At 42.6% G+C, this 21,494-nt stretch overlaps 1 protein-coding gene across 2 annotated transcripts in view; it reads left to right on the top strand.

Moving 5' to 3' along the window:
- The window catches only part of PDE10A (phosphodiesterase 10A), a 381,690-nt gene that overhangs the window by 322,962 nt on the left and 37,234 nt on the right, over positions 1-21,494 (top strand). For both annotated transcript variants that reach the window (XM_062187022.1, XM_062187024.1), the window contains exons 17-18: positions 4,187-4,342; positions 15,297-15,469. In XM_062187022.1, coding sequence (XP_062043006.1) covers positions 4,187-4,342; positions 15,297-15,469 — 329 coding nt within the window. The remainder of the gene's footprint in view (positions 1-4,186; positions 4,343-15,296; positions 15,470-21,494) is intronic.

Raw genomic sequence — 21,494 nt, 5'->3', positions numbered from 1 at the left:
AATGGGGACGTGAACGGTCTGCTGTCTCCGCCAGCAGAAGGCAATGGGCTCTGACATGCTTCACTGATTCACTTTGCGTACCCAGAGTTGATGACATCACCCACAGCCTGGCTCGACTGCATTGCCCATTCACTTCCCATAGCTGAATCCCTTTACAGAAAAGCCCATCCAGGTGATGAGTGATAAGGCACTGCTTGGCCACAAACAACGCTGATTCCACTTCTGCAAACCCTGACCTCTGCCCACACTGGTACCGCTGGAGCTTCCTCCCTGGGTGGCGTTCTCCCTCCCTCTCCCCCTGACCTCTGCCCACACTGGTACCAGTGGAGCTTCCTCCCTGGGTGGCGTTCTCTCTCTCCCTCTCTCCCCCTGACCTCTGCCCACACTGCTACCAGTGGAGCTTCCTCCCTGGGTGGCGTTCTCTCTCTCCCTCTCTCCCCCTGACCTCTGCCCACACTGGTACCGGTGGAGCTTCCTCCCTGGGTGGCATTCTCTCTCTCCCTCTCTCCCTCCCCCCCCCCTTTCTCTCTCTCTCTCTCTCTCTGTAAAGCTGGTATCACACTCCAGCTGACATCCAGTGTGCAGAGGCCAGAAGTCAGTGTGCTTCTCTCAAGGCCACATTCAGATGGAACCAAGATCCTGAGATCAGCTTATCCCTCTTCTGTCAGAGCAAATTCGTAGTCCGAGCAGTGAACTTGGAAGTTGCTTCAGAACCAAGAATAAGACACCATTTTAATCTGTAAGGAGTCAAAAATTTATGGGTTTTTTTGGTCAGAATTTTTTTGTTGTTTAAAATAACATTTAGTTGAGGTGGTGTTTAACCTAATGAAAATTTATTATTCATGACCCCCAAAAAATGATTTGGATGAAATCTGTTTTCTTTTGCTGTATACATTTGATAAAACAATTTTCTATTTAATTGAACTCCATATGTCTGAAAGTTTTGACATTTTCTCCATTCATTTCCTTTGAAAAAGTGATCTAATTGTCTCTCTTTTTGCCAAAGGATAGCCTGTCAGTTTAGGAACTATCAAAATTATACTTTCAAATAACGTTGAAATATGTATATAAAATGAAAAATTCGAAGATATATAAGAAAAACTTTGTTAATGTTTAGTGACTCTCATTTAAGTTCCTCATTCATTTGGGAAGTATGTCATTACATGTTCCAAAAGCCTCAAGTCTTTTTGGATAAAAATAATCTCAAAATTACATATTTAAATTTTAAAGTACAGTGTATAAAGAGTCGTCAACTTAATCTCTAATAAAGTTATTAGACTTTTGTCAGTTAATTTTTTTTAGGGGAAAAATAACAAAGGTAATTCTTTACAAATTATTTTCACTCAGGGCCGGCGCCTTGGCTCACTTGGTTAATCCTCCGCCTGTGGCGCCGGCATCCCATATGTGCGCTGTGGTCTAGTCCAGGTTGCTCCTCATCCAGTCCAGCTCTCTGCTGTGGCCCGGGAGTGCAGTGGAGGATGGCCCAAGTGCTTGGGCCCTGCACCTGCATGGGAGACCAGGAGGAAGCACCTGGCTTCTGGCTTCGGATCGGCGCAGCACTGACCATAACGGCCATTTGGCGGGTGAACCAACAAAAGGAAGACCTTTCTCTCTGTCTCTCTCTCACTGTCTAACTCTAGCTGTCAAATAAAAAATTTAAAAAAAATTAAATTAAAAAAATATTTTCACTTGCATGACTCTGGCATAATTTTACCAAGACTATTGAAAGTAATTTCATTAAAATTGGATTAAAATTGAAAAGATGAGGATAATAGATTTTACTCACTGTGCAGTGTTTTTTTCTGGTTTTGCTTAATTAAAAGGCAGAGTGATAGAAAGAGATCTTCCGTCTGCTGGGTCGCTCCCCAGATGCACATGGGAAGGCAGCAGATAATGGCTGGTGTGCTCTGGTACCTGCTACTGTGTAGGAGACCCAGGTGCAGTATGCTCCTGGCTTTGGCCTGGCCCCACCTTGGTTGTTGGGGGCATTCGGGGAGTGAACCAGAGAGTGGAAGATTTTGCTGTCTCCCTTTCTCTCTATCACACTGCCTTTCAAATCAGTCAAGCAGTCAATCAATCAATCTTTTTAAAAATGTTGCGCTTGTGAGAGCTTCTTGGGCACTCCCCTTCCCCCATGGCAGCATTCCCACCTGGCAGCATCTGCCCTTGCTGGGCTCTGCCTTGAGCACTCCCAGACACAAAGTTCCACCCTCCTCTCCAGGGCAGACCCTGCATGGTGTTCTGTCTGTCCCCTCCCACCTCTCAGAGAATGCTCCCTGGCCATCCCATCCCATCCTGTTTTCTTCCTCTACCATGTTTTCCTTGTCTGCTGGCTCTCTCATCTGCACACAAACGTGCAGTTATTACTTCCAGAGTGCATGCCCTCTCCATCTGCTGCTCTGCCCAGCTGCTGCCCGATTTCCTACATCTTCTTTGCTGCCAACCCCATACATAAGCTATTGCACTGTCTCCAAAGTCTCTCCTCCCTCTCCTCCTGAAACCAGCTCTGGTCAGGCTCCTAACCCCAGAGTCACAGAAAACACTCAGGACCAGGCCACCAATGACTGGTGCCTTAGGAGAACAGAGGGTCAGTGCTGTTCCTCCTTAGCTGGCATCTTCACCTGACTCCAGGACAACCAGTGATCTTGCTTCTTTTCCTCTGGTCATATTGGCTGCTCCTCTCTGGCTTGGTTTAGTTTGCTGATTCTATATCTTACTCAGGCTTCTTAGAGTTGCAGTACTTAAGGCTTCAAACCTTGGCCACCCACTGTCCTCAAACTATAACCTTCTTGAGGTCAGCTTGTACCTGGGCTTTCAGTGGCATTTGTACACTGGCAGTTTCATTTCTGCAGCCAATAGCTCAAAACCTCTACTTTCTGTGTATCAGGCGTCTCACCTCAATTCAGACCCAAACCCCTGCCCTCTCTCCTGAAAGCTGCCCCACCTACAGCTGTCACATCAGGGGACAGCAGGCATGGCAGTTTCTAAGGGCATAGACCAAGTCCTACTTGGCACCTCCCTTCCCTGCCTTTCTTTTCACACCCAGATGTCAGAAAATCCTGTTGACTCTGCCTGCAGAATGCATGCGGACTTTGATTCCGTTGTGTAAGTGTCCTTGTTGTCCTGCTCTAAAACTCTGCTGCATTTTGCCTCAGTTCCTGTACAAGGCTTGGCTCCCTCCCAGAGTCTCATCTCGATACAGGTGCCAGAATGAGTTTTTGTTTGTTTGTTTGTTTGTTTGTTTATTTCAAAGATTTTATTTATTTGAGAGGCAGAGTTACAGAGAAAGAGAGGGAGAGAGAGAAAGAGAGAGAGAGAGATCTTGCATCCACTGGTTCACTCTCCAAATGGCTGCAATGGCCAGAGCTGGGCCAATCCGAAGCCAGGAAACAGGAGCTTCTTCTAGGTCAGGGCCCAAGCACATGGGCCATCTTTTGCTGCTTTTTCCTGGCCATTAGCAGAGAGCTGGATCAGAAGTAGAGCAGCTGGGACATGAACTGGTGCCCATATGGGATGCTGGCGCTACAGGTGGTTGCTTAACCTACTACACCACAGTGTCAGCATTGCCAGAATGAGCTTTTAAAATGTGCATTAGGTGATGACTGCTCTGTGGGAACCCTTGTGAGAGTTCTCTTGACCACTCAGAATGAAAGGGCCTTAGGACTGCAGCCTCCCCTGCCCTCAGCCACCCCAGCCGCCTCCCTGACCCTCCGCTCAGGCGATGCTCTCCCTCAGAGGGTGACTTCTGCTCCCCTGCATGTGTGCTCCTCTCCCGGGAGCCCTCCTGCCTCCCACCTCCCACCTCCCATTCATGTCTTTGCTCATATCTGACCTTTTTTTCATGAGCTAGAGTTGTATGCTTCGTCTAATAGTAAGCCTGCTTCCCTCGCACCCCCTTACCTTGCTCGGTTCCTCAGATGCACCTGTGAAATGCACCATTTTTACAGTCTGTGCGATTTACTTATTTATGATAGCAGTTACACTGTCAGAATTTAGCATTGGGTTGATTTTTGGATGAGGAACTGAAACTGGTTATGAAGGAGATACATTATCTGCAGTTTCACGGATTCCTAAGGTTGCTGGCTTCATTAAACGGTCGAAATAATATGCTGTGGCTGTGAGCTGCGCGTCGCCTCGTGGCCTGTGTCTTTATTTGAACATCTCTATGTTGTATTATTCTTTTAAGCGCAAAGGACTGCTGATTGCGTGCCTGTGTCACGACCTGGACCACCGGGGCTTCAGTAACAGCTATCTGCAGAAGTTTGACCACCCCCTGGCGGCACTGTATTCCACCTCCACGATGGAGCAGCACCACTTCTCCCAGACAGTGTCCATCCTCCAGGTGAGACGCCGCGCCCCTGCCTTGTCGGAGCCCACCGGGGTGCTGTGCTGCTTTGTCAGGGAAAGAGGGGTGCTCTGATGACTTAAAAAACAATGGCTACATTTTCTCGTAGAGCCTGTGTGCAGAGTCACAATTAAATAATTGTACTTTCAGATAAAATCTTTCATCAAAAATAGTTTCTAGAGATTTTGCATGTACAAGTATGCACGGTTGCTTTGTAGGTGTTGTATCAGTTGGTCCACAACACTCTCAAGAATAAAAACATCAATATTCAAGAATGAGCAAAGTGTATTCCACATAGTTTATGTCTACGGGTTGTCATATTTTTGAACTAGAGTATATGGATAGTAAATCTTAAAGTTAATTTGAGATTTTAAGTGTCTGGAAGTCCTCTTTTTCTTCTGTGTGTTTTGTTTTTCGTTTGCCGCTTTTACGAGACCATTTTGTGATTAACCTAGATGTTGGCAGATAAGATACGTGTGCTGCTGCTTTCATAAACCTTGCTCTTCAAACTCACTTTAATGAGGTAGCTATGAGGTCTTGAGTGGATTCCCATCAAAGACCATTTTAAAAATATGATCTGTGTTTGCCTCAACAGTGGACCCTACCACTTCCTCTCAATGTCAGCACCTCAAAGTAGGAAGGAAGTCCTCCTTAGGTCTCTGGACGTGTCCAGGAAAAGGGTCTTGAGTTTCCAGGGTTGCACAGCAGAACTCTGGCGGCAAGCTCTTGTAGCCACCATGACTCTCGCAGCAACTGACAAGCAAGTTGTGAGACAGAGGCTTTTGCCACTTGAACTTTGCCATTCTTGTGTAGGCCAGGTGCCCCTCTGAACCCTAGGACTTGTGTGTTTAGCCTCCCCTCAGCTTCCCAGTGACTTCTTCTAGTGCCTCGACTGCAGCCTGCCCGTCCACATGATGGGGAGTAATGCATGCTCCACAGCGGAACTTGCCGCTTACCTTGTCAGCCCTGAGCAAGTGAGCCATCGCTCACTCAAGGGCAGGTGCTATTCTAATCACCTGCTGGGCAACAGTGAGAGGTATTTTAGATAGGGAGCGATTTTACTCACTGGAACGCCATGTCCAGGGGGTCACTGAACATTGTCCTTCCCATGGCACATTCTATCCCTAAAAGCAGTGTGTAGCCATCATTCCTGGTGTCTGGTTTTATCCAGTACTGTCTTCTCTAAATCAGGTATGCATGGATGGATGGATGGATGGATAGATAGATAGATAGATAGATAGACAGACAGACAGACATATGCACACATGTGGATACATACAAGCACACGTGGAAATTTAAGTAGGATAAAATATGTGAAATATGATTTGTGTAAATAGGTGAACTCTATAGAACTTACGACCGTTTATGTCTCCTTGGAATTCACTCGTCATTTGAAGCTATTTGTATCAGAAAGAGAAATGCCAGAGTAACACTGGGATGCTTTCATTTAAAGATAATTTGGACTCACTGAATTAGCATCTCATGTCCTAGCTGCATTCATACATTTAATGATGACATTCATGGCAATTTAAATTACAAATTAATTGTAATAGCTTTTGTAAAGTTCCCTTAAAAAGTCTATTTTAAATATAACAGAATAAGTTTTGAAGTAGGCCAGAATTGCTAAGTCTGTTACCATGGAGTAGATTAAAAAAAGAAACAACATAATAGAGCAGATATTGTAAAGCGGTAGGTCCACTGGAGCCCTAGGAAGTTGCTGCCGTCAAAAATGGAGGCGCAGGTCAGTTTGTATCCATATAGCAAGCTCTCAGTGATGTGGGGATCCCAGAGTATACATCAAAATGATCCTAAAATGATCAGATCATTGTGCAGGAACTCAGGGCTGTGAATTAAGTTCAGATAAGCAAATCGTTGGCAGTTTTTGGAGGATTGCTAGGATCCAGGTATTATAGAAGGTGTTTCTGTCTCTGGGTAAGAGACAGTAAGGACAGCTCTGTTCTGAGCAGTGTGCCGGGGGGACTGAGCACTGCTGCCGACTCAGGTGGAAGCGCCGTGGGTTTCAGAACAAATGCATCCACGGGGATGCTCAGACACCTGTGTGTGAGCCCTGCCGAGGAGAGGTGGAGAGATCTGGGGAGCACAGTGGACAGCCCCTTCTAGAGGACAGCGGGATGCAGAGAAGTGATCCTTCCTCTGGCAATGGCTGGATCCTTGGCTGGTTTTGCTTGAATGTTCAACACTTTGCAGAATGTTTATTCTCAGACTCTCCTAAGCATCCCTTGACATTCAGTTCAGCAGTCTAATAGTTGGGCACATCTGTCTGCCAGAAGCTGTTTCAGGAACCAGGGATATTGTAATAAACAAAGCAGGCACCAATCCCTGCCCTTCTGGGGCTCTAGTCCTGAGAGAGGAGGTCCTTGTTCCTGGCGTTCTGCTGTTCTCATGGTCTACCTTGTCCACCCATGGTTCTGACACCAGTAAACTGAGGGTTCTCAAACCACTGTGGACTCAACACTGGTGCTCAGTAAGACCTGTATTTCGAGCCACATGAACTCAGCATGTTCTACGGCCAAAAGCATGCTGCTCATCTTTCCCTAGATACCTTCTCTATTTTATGTCTACTGTGGTAGGGACCTTGTCATCCAGCCATCCAGGGTGGTGACCATAGAATCATTGTCTTCTGTCCCTTTGCCTTCATCCACCCATCCTGTCACCAGTCCTGCCAATTTTGTTTTGTAAGAAGACCTTTCCACGCTTGACCAGTTCAGGTGATATCTTTGGGTAGCAGTCACTAGAGCAAGGCAGAACACTCTCAAGTTTGCTCATACTCAAAGCACTTTAGTGCTACCCCGATCTCTGCAGGTACTTTATCTGCATTATACACAGATGATGGTGGGTTTGGAACCATGAGCCAGACAGAAGATAAGCAACTCAGCATTTATGCTTGGAGATGGGCCGGTCAGGCGTTGTCTGTGTGGAGCACACATCATGGTTCCGCTGATGTGGGTGTCCAGCTTCTCTGTGGCTGCCGCTGATATCTCCTGGGAAATGTGGGTGATCAGACTTCTTTTGGCCAACACAGGGACAGACGCAAGCAGGAGGCAACAAGCAGTCCCTAAGGAGACCTGTTTTTGAAGCTGACCTCCAGCATACCACACATAGACACAAAGACAGACGCACACTACCGAAAACCAGGAAGTGTATAGCTGAGCATAGCTCACCTTGACTGTGGTCACTGTGAGAGGGCAGTAGTCGGAAGACCTGTGTGGAGCAGGCCATGCACAAGGTGAAGTCATGAGTAAAATCAGGACAAGAGTGGCTAGCGAGAGGATAAATCTGCGTGCTTGTCTTCTGTTGGGCTTCCTGTTATCTCCCCCTGCTGAGAAACAGGAGACTGCTTTGCTGGTGATAGGGGCCCGCTGCTGGGGAGAGGTCATGGTGGACATTCAGCAAACTCTCACTGGAGGTGGTACCCAGTGTCTGCCCACTAGAGCTTTCCAGATTTTGTGAAGCTCTTCCCCCACACAGTCTTCATCGCACCGCATCTGTGGATCTGTGAAGGTGGAACCTACATGTAAGAGAATTGCAAGGGGAAGAACAATGTAGTCAAAGTTGGAGACCAGAAACTGATCAGTCGCTGTTGGGGACAGTGAGAAGATACAGCTTGCTGGAGAAAGGGTCCTTGGCTTAGCAGTGGGGAGTGGAAAGACAGTGCGGACAGTGACATCCAAGGCAGCAGGTAAGCTTCATTTTCCGACCCAAAACATAGCCACATAGTACCGTTATTGTTAGAATACTGTATCAATTCATTCTTTTTCCTAATGAAATGTTAATGATTATTTTGAATATTGAAGCCATACTTTTTCTGTATTTTGCCTCTTGAGAATACCCATCTTCGGTACTATATAGTCAAAATTTTATAAAAAGACTGCTTAGGACTGATTATTCTCATTATTAAAAATGTTCTCAATATACTGTTAATCTGGAATGATCTGATTTTTCTTAAAATACGTGATGAGACTTCAGAAAGTTATCTTTACAGCAAACACTGTGACATCGTGTCTTTTTCATTACTTATTTTGCAGTACATTTTTTCTGAGTCAACAACAGAGTTCCTTCAGTTCATCTTAACCAGGCAGAATTTCCTGTAGCCATAGAACTTGGGTGCTCTTTTATTCATCCCTACCTTTAGTATCATCTGAAATGTGATGGCGGCTAACCTAATGCCGTCCTTCCTGCAGAAGTGTTCTGAATAGACATGCCTTTGGCAATCAAGTGCACATGTGCACGTGCCTGGTTTGTTGGTTTGTTCAGTCATCCTTCACTCTCTCACACAACTCTACCTGGTGAAGTGACACTGGTAGATTTTACTAGTAGCATCACATTTTATCAGGTATCAGGAGCATACTGTGAACCACAAACTGAAGTATTTTTACATTTCATTTTTTAATAGCATCCTTAGGAAATTGCTAGTATTCATCTCCTTTTTAAAATAAGAGGAATATGCATCAGACAGATTAATTAGCTAATCCATTTCTCACATAGTAAGTGGTGGGACAAGATTTAAAATTAAAACAGTCTGATTCCAAAACCTGTATTCTTAGTTACAATTCTGTAATGCTTTTGAATGTGGTTTGATGCACTAGATGCTTTCCCAGGCCATAGCAGAGAGCTGGATCAGAAGTGGAGCAGCCAGGACTCAAACCTGCGCCCATATGGGATGCCAGCACTGCAGGCGATGGCTTTACCTGCTACACCACAGCGCCGGCCCCCAGTGTATGTCTTCTAGAGGCACTGTGAGTGTTCAGTGTGATTAGCTGCATCATTGACTTGTTTCATCCCTGAGCACCTGAATAATTCATAATACACCACGGCTTCCTAGCATAGGGGTTTCCCACTCGTTTGGGGCAGGATTGGTAGGCACGCAGGTATGCAAGTCTGAGCTTCAAGGTCCTTCTGTAAGAATCTCTTTTATATGGAGCTTAGCAGCAGAGGGCTTTGGGGAAATTATGATCGACAGTATTTTTTTAAAACTTTCTAAGGAAAGGATCAGTCTCCCTGCCTTGGTTCTTGCCTGTACCTCCAATTCAGACAGAGCAATGGTTCTACAACAGAACCCTCGTCGTATCTCCACCACCTCACTTAAAACCATCAAGGGCTCCTTATTACGTTCAAGATAATCAGTTCCCTACTGAGGCCTTCTTATAGCTCTTTGTGATCTTTACAATTTTCCTATTCAGCGTACCTCATTTCTGTGGAATTCTCGGCTGTAATTTCTGTGGTCTCAGCTACCCCGTTTCTCTTGCTGCTCCTTCTGCATAGACTGCTCCTCTGACTTCTGAGGGCCTTCAGAATGAACCAGCAAAACCTCCCTCCTGTATTCTTCCATAGTTTATTATTTAACTCAATAACAAAAGCCATTCCACTCAGTTTTTTTATATGATATTACTTTTTAAAAACTTTTATTTAAGTTATACAAGTTTCTTGTATTTCATATTACAGATTTAGGAACACAGTTTCACTTCTCCCCCAACCTCCCTCCCACCCACACTCCACCCTTCCTCCTCCTCCCTCATAAATTCCCACTGTTAATTTTTTTACAAAGATCTATCTTCAGTTTACTTAATGATCGTATAGTTAACCCTACACTAAGTAAAATAATTCACTCCATTCTGTTCCTCAACAGAAGAGACGAGACCTATAAACAGTCATCAAGTCTCCAAATGTCTATTTCACTCCAATTCATTACATTTCAGGTACTCCATTAGTTACCTTGAATCAGGGAAAACATTAGATATCTGTTTTTAGGGACCAGCTTATTTCACTAAGTATAATGGTTTCCATTTGCATCCATCTTGTTGCAAAATTTTTTTTATAGCTGAGTAGTATTCCATAGTGTATATATACCATAATTTTTTATCCAGTCAAGAGCTGATAGACATCTGAATTGATTCCATATCTTAGCTATTGTGAATTGTACCGGAATGAACAAGGGATACAGATATCTATCGCATATATTGATTTTTTTGGTTTGGGTAAATTCCCAGGAGTGGGATGGCTGGGTCATATGGTAGGTCCATATTGAGATTTCTGAGGTATCTCCATATTATCTTCCACAGTGGTTGCGCCAGCTTGCATTCCAAACAACAGTGGACCAGGGTACCTTTTTCTCATATCCTCGCCAGCATTTCTCATTTGTTGATTTCTGTATGAGAGCCATTCTGACTGCAGTGAGGTAAAAGCTCACTGTGGTTTGCATTTGTATTTCCCTGATGGATAGTGGTTCAGAGCATTTTTTTCAAGTGTCTGTTGGCCATTTGGTTTCCTCTCTTGAAAAATGCCTGTTTAAATCCTTTTGCTTATTTCTTAACTGGATTGTTTTGTTGTTGTTGAATTTTTTTTTGACAGGCAGAATGGACAGTGAGAGAGAGAGAGAGAGAGACAGAGAAAGGTCTTCCTTTTGCCGTTGGTTCACCCTCCAATGGCCGCCGCGGTAGGCGCGCTGTGGCCGGCGCACCGCACTGATCCGATGGCAGGAGCCAGGTGCTTCTCCTGGTCTCCCATGGGGTGCAGGGCCCAAGGACTTGGGCCATCCTCCACTGCACTCCCTGGCCACAGCAGAGAGCTGGCCTGGAAGAGGGGCAACCGGGACAGGATCGGTGCCCCGACCGGGACTAGAACCCGGTGTGCCGGTGCCGCAAGGCGGAGGATTAGCCTAGTGAGCCGCGGCGCGCCATTGTTGAATTTCTTAAGGTCTTTATAGATTCTGGATGTTAACCCTTTATCAGTTGTGTAATTTGCAAAATATTTTCTCCCATTACATGAGTTTCCTCTTCACTTTGCTGAGTGTTTCTTTTGCAATGCAGAAGCTTCTCAGCTTGGTGTAATCCCATTTGTCAATTGTGGTTTGATTGCCTGTGCTTCTGAGGTCTTTTCTAATAAGTCTTTGCCTATGCCAATGTTTTTCAGTAATGTTCTCTAGTAATTTGATATACTGGGTCGTGGATTTAGGTCTTTGATCCATTTTGGCTAGGTTTTTGTATAAGGTGTAAGGGAAGGATCTAGTTTCATACTTCTGCATGTGGACATCCAGTTTCCCCAGCACCAGACTGTCCTTGTTCAAGGGATTGACTTTAGCTCCATTGTCAAAGATAAGTTGATTGTAGGTGTTTGAGTTGATTGCTGGAGTCTCTGTTGTTTTTTATTGGTCTACACGTCTGTTTTCATGCCAGTACCAGGCTTTAGATTATAAATACCCTGTGGTATGTCTTGAAATCAGGTATTGTTGTTGGCCTTCCTGCTTTGTTTTTGTTGCATAAGGTTGCTTTTAGCTATTTGGAGTGTTGTGTTTCCATATGAATTTTAGCATCATTTAAAGAACTAAGTCCAATTATCAAGTTATTCAAAACAGTTGAAGGGGCGGGGAGAGGCCCTCCCAAATTCCTTCTATGAAGCCTGCATCACCTTAATGCCTAACCCAGAAAAAGATACAACAGAGAATGAAAGCTACAGACCAATTTCCCTGATGAAATAGATGTAAAAATCCTGAACAAAATATTAACTAAGTAAATCCAAAAACACATCAGAAATATAGTTCACCCTATCTCGTCCACTAAACTGTGAACTCCTTAAAAATGAACTTATGGGTGGATGTGTGGCATGGTAGTTACGACACTGCTTGGGATGCCTTCATTGCACATTAGAGTGCCTGGGTTTGAATCCTGGTTCTGCATCCAATTTCAGCTTCCTGTTGAGGCACAACACGGAAGGCAGCAGGTCGTGGCTCAACAGCTTGGATCCCTACACCCATGTGGGAGCTCTGGATTCAGTTCCAGCTCCTGGTTTTGGCCTGTTTCATCCAGGCTGTTGTGTTTTGGGGGAAGTAAATCAGAGGATGGAAGACCTCTGTCTTTCTTTGTCTTTCAAATAAATTTTTACTTATTTCTGACTTTAGATTTACTCAGTACTAAACTACTAATGCATTTATACAAAGTAGAACGCATTAGCTAGGTACCTACTAAACAAATGAAGATAGTGTGGTATGTTGTAAAGCGACAGATAGTGCTGTGGTAACAAAGTTGCACTTCCCAGATGTCCCTGTAGTGAACAGAATGTGAAGACCCACAGAGTCGTCATATTTAAGGGCTGGAAGTAGCCTTAAAGATAGCTGGTCAGTGAGCCTCGCATGAGAGCCCGTTCAGGACCAGAGCCAGTTCCTCCATGGTATACATGATGTAGGGTCTCATAAGCTCTCGGCTGCTTAGAGTATCAGCAAACAGACCCACTCACATGCTTTAGTAGAGATGAAAGTTGTGTGCCATTCAGTTATTGAACCGTCATAGAGACATTCTCAGTGTAAAACCCCTGCTGTCTCATGCTTGTTTATGCAACTGGATCGACTAACTTGGATTAACTTAGACTTTGAGTCAGGTAGCCTGGAATAGTACCTAGACTAGACTGATCTATATGATGCTTAGGAAAGTATCATATGACTTTGTGGGGTGTAGCACATCTTTACTCATGTGAAGTTGGAGAAGAAGGACTAAAGCTGTTTGCTTGTCTGGGGTACTTGGTTGCTATTCTCCCTTCCTGATTTTCTTTTGTTTCCGTAGGAGCAAAGTGCTAGATTTCCTTAAGAAGGATGGGGCACTTGTTATTTGTTGATTTATTCATTCATTTCTTTTACTCTTGTGCAGCATAAAGGAGGCACTACAAGGGCCCTGGTGACAGCTTGTCATTATAAAGGCCCTCTACTGATATTTTTATTTTTTCAGCTACTTTCCTTTAATTTTGAAAAGCAATAAAAGAAGTAATGTATCTGAAATTGCTGGCAGAATATACAGATTCTTTAAAATGGATCTTAGTTTGTTGTGAATCAGGGACATGTTGAAAATTGATGAAATGATTAATGAGCTTACAGATGAACAAGTCAGTATGTTATGTAAATTGTAGTAAGCTACTGGCTCTGTGGTTCCCCTGAAGAATGTATAGAACTCAAACAAGGGAGTCTGTTTCAGAGAAGACTGTTTAAAAATTTCAGTAGCATGCTAGAGCAATTTTAAATATTTTAGCTAGTATTGTGGTAAGCATTCTGTTACTGTGGTAAGCGTTAGTGATAGGATAAAGCATTAAAATATATCCTGAAGCATAAAAATGTTACCAGCTGTGATTCCCCTCGGATGCCCTTACGATAGCCGATGTGCACAGGAGCACACCGCAAACGTGTTCCTATTTGAAGAATGTTTATGAAGTGGAAAATACAGGTCAGACAGCATTAGATGTTGAAGCAAAGGCCAATTGCCTCATTTCAGTTCTGATCAAACCAAAGGAAAACAGAATCCATAGCATGAATCAGAGCAAGGATTTCTGTAAGTGTCTAAAGATGGAGGAGAGTTGAGACTGAAGTGCCTTGAGAAGTAATCAGGCTGAGCCGCCTACCAGGCTTGAACCCACCCCCTCGCCTCCCTCGGTCATTAGCCAGCCTGGTCAAAGCATTTCATGCATGTTCCAGACGTGGGACGTTCACGTGGTTTGGTGGTTCTTTGTGCTGAGCTGAAGTCAGTACTCACCACGTCTACCCCTTTGGCCCCATCCATGACTTCAAATGAGGCTGCAGTATTTAAAATGGCAAAAAGTGGCCAGTTTAAATAACAACTACAGTTTGTTCGTAGTCAATGAAAAATCGTTAGCATTTCTGCCTATACTTCACTCTGGATATATATCAAAGGTTCGTACAGATTTTAATGATGTTTGAAAGTGCTTTTGTGTAAAGCCTTACTGTTATTGTTGTCAGGAAAACAACAAACTCAAACAGTCCATATGTTGTATTTATCACTGAGTAATTCAGCATTTTTAAGGCCTTAATAAATGATAAAGATTCCGATGATTGAAAAACCAGTGGTACATATACAGCTTTATTTCAGAGTATGAAGTAGGGGCGGAGGATTAGCCTAGTGAGCCACGGCGCCGGCCGAAATTTTAAGTCTTAATTTCATTTTATCAATCAACAAATGTAGATTGAGAAAAAGTAAAATTGATTAAAAATCAGTTTGATAGCAAGGCTATTTACTAGTCATGAAATCATTGAAAAATAATTGATGAGTTCACAAATTAAGTATTTCTTAATTGTCCCAATGTGAAGTTTGCATAAAAACTTTTTAAAAATATCAATCATGGGGAAACCCCTTAACATTCTGTAAGGGAGAAATTATTATAAAAGATTTTAAAACTGTTCACAGGGAGAAGAATAATTTTGACATATTAGAATCAAAGTGGCCAGCATTTTGGTCTTATTTTGAGTATGAGCGGCCATTTCCCATCTCCCCTAAGGAAAAAAGAAGAGGGCAAGCACTTGCTGCACCCTCGGTGACTTGTGTTTTCGGTAAATGTGTTCCTGCCTCCAAAGAGAGTTTCTCAGGTGCCTTAAGAAGCATCATGTGACCATTGGGTTTGCTTTGTTACGGTACGACCTGAGCAGACGAGTACAAGGAAACCTCTTCAAGGCCTCTAGAGTACAATGTAAAAGTTCCTGAACTTTAATTTTAATTACCTGAAGAAGATAGCTCTGTAAATGTTTTACATAGTCTAGTCCTTTAAGTACTAGAAATATATAAAAGCTAGATATATTTAGATCACTGGGATTTTCTGGTAGCAAATGAGGTTGCTGTATGTAACAGAGTTCATTTAAGGGGAGTTTAATTGTCATGGCTCAGCTGTCGTAACCGGGCCTGCACTCTGTCCTCAGAGTGTACTTTGAATTAGACTTTGCTTGTACATAAATCTTGTTTTTCAGCTGACCTTTAAAAAAGAGAGAGAAACCAAAATGCCATTTTATTTACAGTTGTCTCGAACTAACCTCGTGTTCCTCCAAAATCTGTCATTAGTACGTCAAATAACATTGACTGACAGCATCATCTCAAATAACGGAAGTAGTCCTAGGATCAGAACGTGTGCTTGTTATTGGTGGTTTTTCTTTGTATTTTTTCCCTAGTTGGAGGGGCACAACATCTTCTCCACCCTGAGCTCCAGTGAATATGAACAGGTGCTTGAGATCATCCGCAAAGCCATCATTGCCACAGACCTTGCTTTGTACTTTGGAAACAGGAAGCAGCTGGAAGAGATGTACCAGACTGGATCGCTAAACCTTAATAACCAATCACACAGGTAAAAATAATTTTTAAAGTTTAGAAGCCCAGGAAATGTTGTCTATAATTAATTGATTTTTTAAAATGTACTTTGGCATGAATTTATGTTTGGAAACAGAAATGCAAACTTTATTTAGGCTTTATGTGTATTCTGTTTATATTTATTTTGGACATTTTATTTTTTACAATTGCTGATGGTGTTTTGTGAGGATAATTTAAATGCAAACTGGTATTTGAAGTAGTCACACTGGAATAGGACTTGTAAGGGGAAAGCCTGGCAAAGGGTGACCTAGGCGTTCCTCTGAGTTTACCTCGGTCAGGTCTGGTCACTGGCCTCAGAGAAATGGGTCAGTTTTTCAGAATCCAAATCCTGTTAACCAGGCTAATGTGACCGATGTGTAAAACTGGAATTCCAATCGCAAGGGTCAGAATATTGGCGTTCTGTGTGGTCACGGTTATTTTGGAAGCTGGGAGCAGTGGAAAATGTGTTTCATGAACATGGAGTCAGAACACAGAAAATGCGAGTCACTAAATGATTGAGCCTGATTTGGGAGGGTGGATTCAGAACCCTGTCAGGTATGTTCCTTGTGAGTGCGTCCACTCGTTTGTGTTAGATCAAGGCCAGTGGCTAACCTGCCTTTTCTCCTTGCAGTGTTCGTGTAGTGGCCAGCAGCTTCTGTTTCGGTTCCTGTGCCCCTGTCTCACACCACCTCCTTACGTGATGCTTTCGTTACTTTAGATGTGTGAACATCCTTTACTAGTGCAAGCCACCCTCGCTAAACTTGAACGCTTCTCCTTGTTCAGCTGCTTTGGGTGCTCCTCTGTGATCCACTGAGTACTGATCTCGGCACTTGTTTCCAGGGGTCACTCTGTTTTAACGTTCTGAGACACAGTTCTCCCAGGTGCCCCCAAACAGAAAACATCACTTTTGCAGTTAAGCCAACACCTCGATAGCTCCATCTCATCCAGGAAAGCCTGGGTTGGCGCTGCTCCGGATTCCAGCACCCGGGGACACAGCATGTAATGGCTTAGGAAGTTGGGTTCCTGCTACCCACAGAGGAGACCTGGATCGAGTTTCTGTCACTAGGCTTCTTTATAATCAAAGAAAAAGTGAAATACCAACTACAATTATATTATTTTGATGCTTAATGTATATATACATGTATGGGTGTTAGTAATATATTGTGTATTCTTATATATGATTACGTAATTTTGATGCTTACTACTTTTAACGATGATATTTTCAGCAATTTCAGGAGTTCAGAGGATTATACAAGAAATGAGCAATGTTCTGCTCTTCTGTACTGCAGTACCAACTGGGTACTATCTGGGTACTATCTGGGTACTCTTCCTGCCTTCTGTTTCCTGTGCTCTCCCATGGGTGTGTGTGTGTGTGTGTGTGTGACAGGATATACAATAGATACATACACACATACTTTTTTCATTTCTCCCTTTTTTTAAACTAAATGTGGTTATACCAAATTCATCAAGAATTACATAACAAAGTAATATGGAGTACTATAAGAAGGTTTACTTAATTAGCTTTTCCTATATTGATGACCAGTGTTTCCAGAATTTTGCATGAAAAATAATGTTGCAATACACTCTTGCTTATATAGCCACAGTTTTACCTATAGATTATGCAAAATTTATACACATTATAGACCTTCTGAAAAGACTGTAACATAATGTGAAAAAATCTTTTTCGTTAAATATGCCAGTCTGTGATCACTGTGTGGAAGATCTTTCCATGTTTATTTACTGTTATAACTTACTTGTATGTATTTGTCTGTTTATAACTTTTGCTTATTTTTGTTAAACTATTTACTTTTAAAAAATCAGTTTGCAACCATATTTTGGTAAGGATATTAAAATGTTCTCTTATATTACTAATATCCTCTAGGGTATTTTAAAATTTTTATTAAGATTTTCTTTTGAAAACAAGTAATTTTAGTGTCCTCAGATCAAATCTATTATAATTTTTTTTATCAAATCTCATGGTGATATAAATAGCATTTCAATTTTTCCTTGTGTATGTTTTTAGTTTTATTTTTATATCTTCATTCTTATAGAGTTAAGTCTGTCAGTATGCCTTTTTTATGTAAACTTGGATTATTTTTGGACTTCTTTAGCCATTTATTGCTCATTACCGAACCCTCAAATATACTCATATTTTTTGATTCCTGAACTGTGTTAACTTGTCACACATGCCTGGTAAGATAGTCCTTGCCTTTCATTTACTTTTGAAAACTTTCATGGAAATTGTCACTTAATAATGTTTTCTAAACTTTCTGAAATGATTTTCAAACTTAGAGATGTGAACTCATACCCACTACCTAGTTTCAGGGATTAAAATTTTGCCATGGTTTTCTGTCTCTTTCTTTTGTTCTGTACCAGTTTGAAGTAAACTATATGCATCATGACCTTGCACCCACTTCATCATGAATATTTTAAAAAGAATCAGTATTCTACTTCAGGTTTTGTATTTCAATCAACAAGAATCAATTTGACTTTTTAAATTAGTATTAGTATTTTTGAGACAGTGAGAGAGCTTCCATCTGCTGTCCACTGTCTCAGCAGAATCCAGGAGCTTGGAATCCAGTCCGGGTCCCTCATGTGGCTGGCAGGGACCCCAGCACTTGAGTCGTCCCCTGCTGCCCTCCAGGGTGCACAGCGGCAAGGTGGAGTTGGGATTGGAAGGAGAACTGACACCCAGCACTCTATAGGAAATGTGGGCTTCTTGGACTGGGTCTTGTCCACTAGGGCAAATACCTACCCCCACACTGACATTTTAATTGTATTTACTTATTCATCTGAAAATGAAAGAATAGCATCTTCTTGTATAAAACATGGTATGATTGGTCATGAATAAAATTTGTAGTTCATTTTAATCCATCCAACAGCATTTTTCATAAAAATATAGCTTCTTTATAGATTTCTATCCCTTGCAAATGTATTTTCCCATTTCTAACTAGAAATCCAGTTTCCAGTAAAGAAAGCTAGAGATTTTTCATATATTGTCATTTTTGCCATGTGTGTTTGGAAACTTTGTTATTGGATGCTTATACATTTACATCTGCTATCTCTTCTCAAGGATTTGCTTTCTCATCAACATGAAATAAATTATTTTTTTCTGATAACAGTTCTAAGTTTGCTGTGTCAAAGTAGCTACACAAATTTCTTATGCTTAATAGCCGCCTGCTACTTTCTTTTCCAGTCCTTTGATGTATAAACATCTGTGTCCTTTTACTTACAGCCCGCTGAACAGTGGTCCTGGAGACGTGGCAGGACTGGTTATCAGTAGGCTACTTAGTCAATTTATATTCAAAGAAATCACGTTAATCATTGCCTAATTCTTTATTTTCTCTTTGACCTTTTGTTCTGTGTTTTTCCATTCCTCTTTTCTTTTAATTCAATGTATATTTTCAGTGTTCTGTTCTGTATCCTCTACTGTCTTTTATTGTTATTCCCTCTGTATTTTCAGGTGGTTTCTCTTGGGTTTAGATTGTACTTTTTTTACCAGCACACTTTGAATTAAGGTTAATTTCTATGCTATGTGAAAATCATAAGCATAAAAAATCATTAAAAATTCCTTTTTTTAAAGATTTTATTGATTTTCTTTGACAGAGGGAGAGACAGAGAGAAAGGTCTTCCTTCTATTGGTTCACTCCCCAAATGGCCACAGTGCCAATGCTGTGTTGATCTGAAGCCAGGAGCCAGGAGCGTCTTCCTGGTCTCCCACGTGGATGCAGGGGCCCAAGCACTTGGGCCATCTTCCACTGCTTTCCCAAGCCATAGCAGAGAGCTGGACTGGAAGTGGAGCAGTGAGGCCTAGAACTGGCGCCTATATGGGATCTGGCGCCACAGGCAGAGGATTAACCTACTGCGCCAAGGCGCCAGCCCCCAGAATTCCTTTTATAACTCCTTTTTCCTTTTCATCTATTGTTATATATTAAATCACTACATACAAAGGTGCTTTGAAAAGTTAATGTAAGTGGAGTTAAATGGTATGTTTATTTTGGCGCGAAACATTTTTGAAATTCATGCTTAGTTTTTTTATAACATGCATTTTTTCTTAATTTTTGAAGGCCTCTTATATGCATTGATTTCCAATGTTTTTGCACCAAAATAAACATACTTTTTAATCGTATTTGCCATGAACTTTTGAAGTACCCGCTTGCTGATGTTGTAAGTTAGTTGATTGATGAAGATGTATGCAAACTGGTGTTCAGTGTTTTCCTGCAAACATCCCGGGTTCCATGTTTCTCATCCATTCAGGCAGATCCACGTTTCCATCTTGTATGATTTCACCTCAGCCCAAACAACTTCATCTAACATTTCTTAGAGTGTGTTGGTAACAGGTTCTCGTCATCTTTTTTTAAAAAACATGACAGTGCTGTTACTTTGGCCTCACTTTGAAAAGCTCCGTCTGCTGAGTGTGGAGCTGCAAGCCGGCAGGGTTCCTGCGTGCTGCTGCACTGTGCTCTGGCCTCCGCCTGTTTCTCAGAGGAGAACAGAGCGGGCATAGTCCCCAGGTTCTGCACCGCCCCTGTCAGTTTCCTCCTCTGTGTCACGAGTTTATCTTCCTTGGAGGCCTTTGAGCTCCCTGCATCTGTGGGCTGCTGATCCCAGGGAAGTTTAGGAAAGTTTTTTTTTTTTTTTGGACAGGCAGAGTGGACAGTAGAGGGAGACAGAGAGAAAGGTCTTCCTTTACGTTGGTTCACCCTCCAATGGCCGCCGCGGTAGGCGCCCTGCGGCCGGCGCACCGCGCTGATCCGATGGCAGGAGCCAGGTGCTTCTCCTGGTCTCCCATGGGGTGCAGGGCCCAAGCACTTGGGCCATCCTCCACTGCACTCCCTGGCCACAGCAGAGAGCTGGCCTGGAAGAGGGGCAACCGGGACAGGATCGGTGCCCCGACCGGGACTAGGAAAGTTTTAACCATTGTTTGTTTTAAACTTCTTTTTCTGTTACTTTATGCGCCTTTTCTTCCTAGATTGTAATTAGTACACATTAGACCGCTGAATGACTCGTGACAGTGTACTGGGGATCTGTGTCGTTTGTTCAGTCTTGTCTCTCTGTGCCTCACTTCGGATTATTGCTGTGTGATCTAATTTCCCTGGTCGTATTAGCCTACCCAGTCATATTTTTAATCCCATGCCTTAATACTGTCTTCAGCTGTGAGTTTCCTACTAGGCTGTGCATGTGGAGGGGGGTCTTTTTAAGATTTATTTATTTATTTGAAAGTCAAAGTTAGAGAGAGGGAGAGGTCAGAGAGAGCATCTTCCATCTGCTGGTTCACTCCCCAAATAACTGCAACTGGCAAGACAGGGCCAGGCTGAGCCAGGAGCCAGCAGCCTCTTCCCGGTCTCCCGTGTCGGTGGCAGGTCTCAAGCACGTGGGCCATCTTCCGCTGCCGGATCTCCCGGGGAGCCGGATCTGAAGTGGAGCAGTCAGGACTGGAACTAGTGCCCACACGGGATGCTGGCGTTGCCAGCAGCAGCTTCACCCGCTACGCCACAACGCAGGCCCTGTGTTTTTATAGTTTTAATGTTCCCTGAAGTTCCTTATCTCTGTGCATTATATCCAAATGTGATCTTTGAAGACTCTTTAGCATTTCTATTAGTTATTTACAATCCCTACTTTAAATTTCCTCCGTCTGGATCCTGTGTGAATTTGTCTTCCTGGCAGATTTTTTCACTAGATGATGTAATGAATTTTCTTGTTGTTGTTGTTGTTATTGTTGTTGTTGTTGTTTTTTGCCTGTCTAGTAACTTCTTAAATTTGTAGAATACATTGTACCTGCTATGTCCCATTAACTTTCTGGACTCTGTCGTCTTTCTCTGAAGGTCATTAAGCTTTATTCTTGTTGATCCTATTGTAAATGGAATTTTTTTAAATTTTATTTTCATATTCATTGCAAGTTTATAAATATATTCATTTTTGTAAAATAGTTCTAGAATCCTACAACTTAAAATAAACTCATTTATTCTTTTCTTTAAAGATTTATTTATTTAATTGAAATCAAGAATTCCAGAGAGAGAGGG

The sequence above is a fragment of the Lepus europaeus genome, chromosome 3 (genome assembly GCF_033115175.1).
Source record: "Lepus europaeus isolate LE1 chromosome 3, mLepTim1.pri, whole genome shotgun sequence".
NCBI lineage: Eukaryota > Metazoa > Chordata > Mammalia > Lagomorpha > Leporidae > Lepus > Lepus europaeus.
Note: the sequence above shows the minus strand (reverse complement) of the source record. Positions and strands in the feature narration are given on the sequence as shown.